The sequence below is a fragment of the Sminthopsis crassicaudata genome, chromosome 2, assembly GCF_048593235.1.
Source record: "Sminthopsis crassicaudata isolate SCR6 chromosome 2, ASM4859323v1, whole genome shotgun sequence".
Lineage (NCBI taxonomy): Eukaryota > Metazoa > Chordata > Mammalia > Dasyuromorphia > Dasyuridae > Sminthopsis > Sminthopsis crassicaudata.
Genome location: NC_133618.1, coordinates 75,751,227 through 75,753,534, shown reverse-complemented (window position 1 = coordinate 75,753,534; position 2,308 = coordinate 75,751,227). Strand labels below are relative to the sequence as shown.

Genomic DNA, 2,308 nt, shown 5'->3' with positions numbered 1-2,308 from the left:
ATATTAGCAATAGAAGAGACCTTAGTACTGCAATCATAGTCTCAAATCATAAGTACAAAAATTGGAGTCAGAAAGACTTGAATTCTAAATCTAGCCTCAGATGCTTTCTATCTTTGCGACTGTGGACAAATCACTTTAAGCTTTGATTGCCCCATCTATAAAATGGGAATAATAATATATGTCTGTTGTTATAAGAAACAAGTGAGATGTTTCTAAAATATTTTTAAAACCTTAAAGTTCTGTATCAATACATAAGAATTTCTTAGCCATAAGCCATTCACCATACTCACCAATGACTTCAATTAATTAATGACATTTATTGATACAGACTAATAAGATGGAGGCGTAGGAAGGTTGTACAGCTAGGTTTGTCATCAGAAACTTGGATTTGAACTCTGGCAATGCCATTTGTAACTGCTTGATCTTGAGCCAGACCTCTGTTGGACACAGTTGGATGAATCTATAGAACATATTATATTATATCAATTATATCATATTTATTATATTTTATCATATCATATTATATTAATTGACTAAATTGTAAGACTGAATAGCCACTTGTTACCAATGTAGAGGGGAATCTTACTTAGATTAGATGGTCTCTGAGATCCAGCTCCAAGATTCTATGATTAGATGACCTTACAATGTCAGAGCTAGGAGGGAATTTAGAATACAGAACACGGAATGTCAGAACTGAAAGGACCACTAGGACATAAAACAGAATGTCAGAGGTAGAAGAGCCTTTAAAACAAATTGTCACAGGCAACTGAATTCTGGCAACATGTCCAGGCTGTCCCACAGGATTGTCAAGGAAATCCAGGGTTTATTGGCCGAATCGGTCCCTGGGATAAAAGCAGAACCAGATGAAATCAACGCCCGTCATTTTCACGTGGTCATTGCAGGCCCACAGGATTCCCCCTTTGAAGGAGGGACTTTTAAACTTGAACTCTTCCTTCCAGAAGAATACCCAATGACAGCTCCTAAAGTACGTTTCATGACCAAAATTTATCACCCTAATGTGGATAAGTTGGGAAGAATATGTTTAGATATTTTGAAAGATAAATGGTCTCCAGCACTTCAGATCCTAACAGTTCTGCTCTCAATCCAGGCCTTGTTAAGTGCCCCCAATCCAGATGATCCATTAGCAAATGATGTAGCCCAGCAGTGGAAGACCAATGAAGCCCAAGCCATAGAAACAGCCAGAGAATGGACAAGGCTCTATGCCATGAATGATAATTAAATTCAGCCTGAACACCATGAGTACCACTCTGAATCTGCCAAGATCTTTTCCTTTTTTTTTTTTTTTTGTTTTGTTTGTTTGTTTGCATTGAATAGACACAATCTTAGAAATATTTAGAATAAAAGCCCAGCCCACCTTCAACCTTTTGGAGATTAAACACACCTTACAAAGTCAATACTTGTCCTGATTTTACTTTTGAGGTACAGGAACAGAAGAATCATCTGTGTTGCTAAGAAACTGCTTGAAAGCATTGTTATATCTTGACTTTTAATCTTTTTGCCTACCATGGTTTCACAGAATCATAGACTTAGTCAGAAAGGACCTCAATGGCCATCTATTCTGATGCAACACACACACTCAACCCTTTGCTCCAAGGCCTCCAAAGAGAAGAAATTCATCATCAACCTATTTGACTTTTGGGATACACACAATTGTTTGGAAGCTTTTCCTTACATACATTATATATTTGTCTCTTAGTAATTTTTATTCATTGTTCTTGAATCTACCCTTGAATATAATATTCCCAAAGAAGCTTACCCAATATTCTAACATACTAGTGGATTTATGATCTAGCTGATATGGGTATTTCTTCCAGGGATGCAGAGTACTTCCTACTCATCCATATTTGCTCATTCTTTGTGATTCTTACCCATAGATTCTCATACAGGGGGTTGACCCAAAAGGCTGGATGCCTTCCTTAAATTCTCTTGCCTTTGTGAATATATCAGTAGAGAATGTGATGAATCCCTCACTCTTGCCACAGGACTAGTCTATTTTCCTTTTTAATCATATATTTCTTTGAAGCCATCTTGTAGACTCTCTTCTGCATAATTTCTTTTTTTATCTCTTTTTTTTAAAGTAATGTTTTACAATCTGAAGTCACCCATCACGTGCCTATCCAACCATTTAGTACATTTTATCCTTTCTTTGGAAGCCTTATATTGTCTCTGAGTTCGAATCTGTCTCCAGCACATTTACTACAAATTTCCTCTCTTTTGTAAAACACTGCATTTGTAGGGTGATCCTGGAGGGAAGTTTCATATATCCTCTTTCCCCCTGAGCACTAAG

General features: G+C 36.8%; 1 protein-coding gene across 1 annotated transcript; it reads left to right on the top strand.

Moving 5' to 3' along the window:
• The first annotated feature begins 730 nt into the window (after window positions 1–730).
• LOC141553221 (ubiquitin-conjugating enzyme E2 N-like) lies at window positions 731–1,661 on the top strand. Its single transcript, XM_074285020.1, has one exon. It carries the CDS (start codon window positions 782–784, stop codon window positions 1,238–1,240), a length of 459 nt encoding a protein of 152 aa, XP_074141121.1. The 5' UTR covers window positions 731–781; the 3' UTR covers window positions 1,241–1,661.
• Window positions 1,662–2,308: the final 647 nt, after the last annotated feature.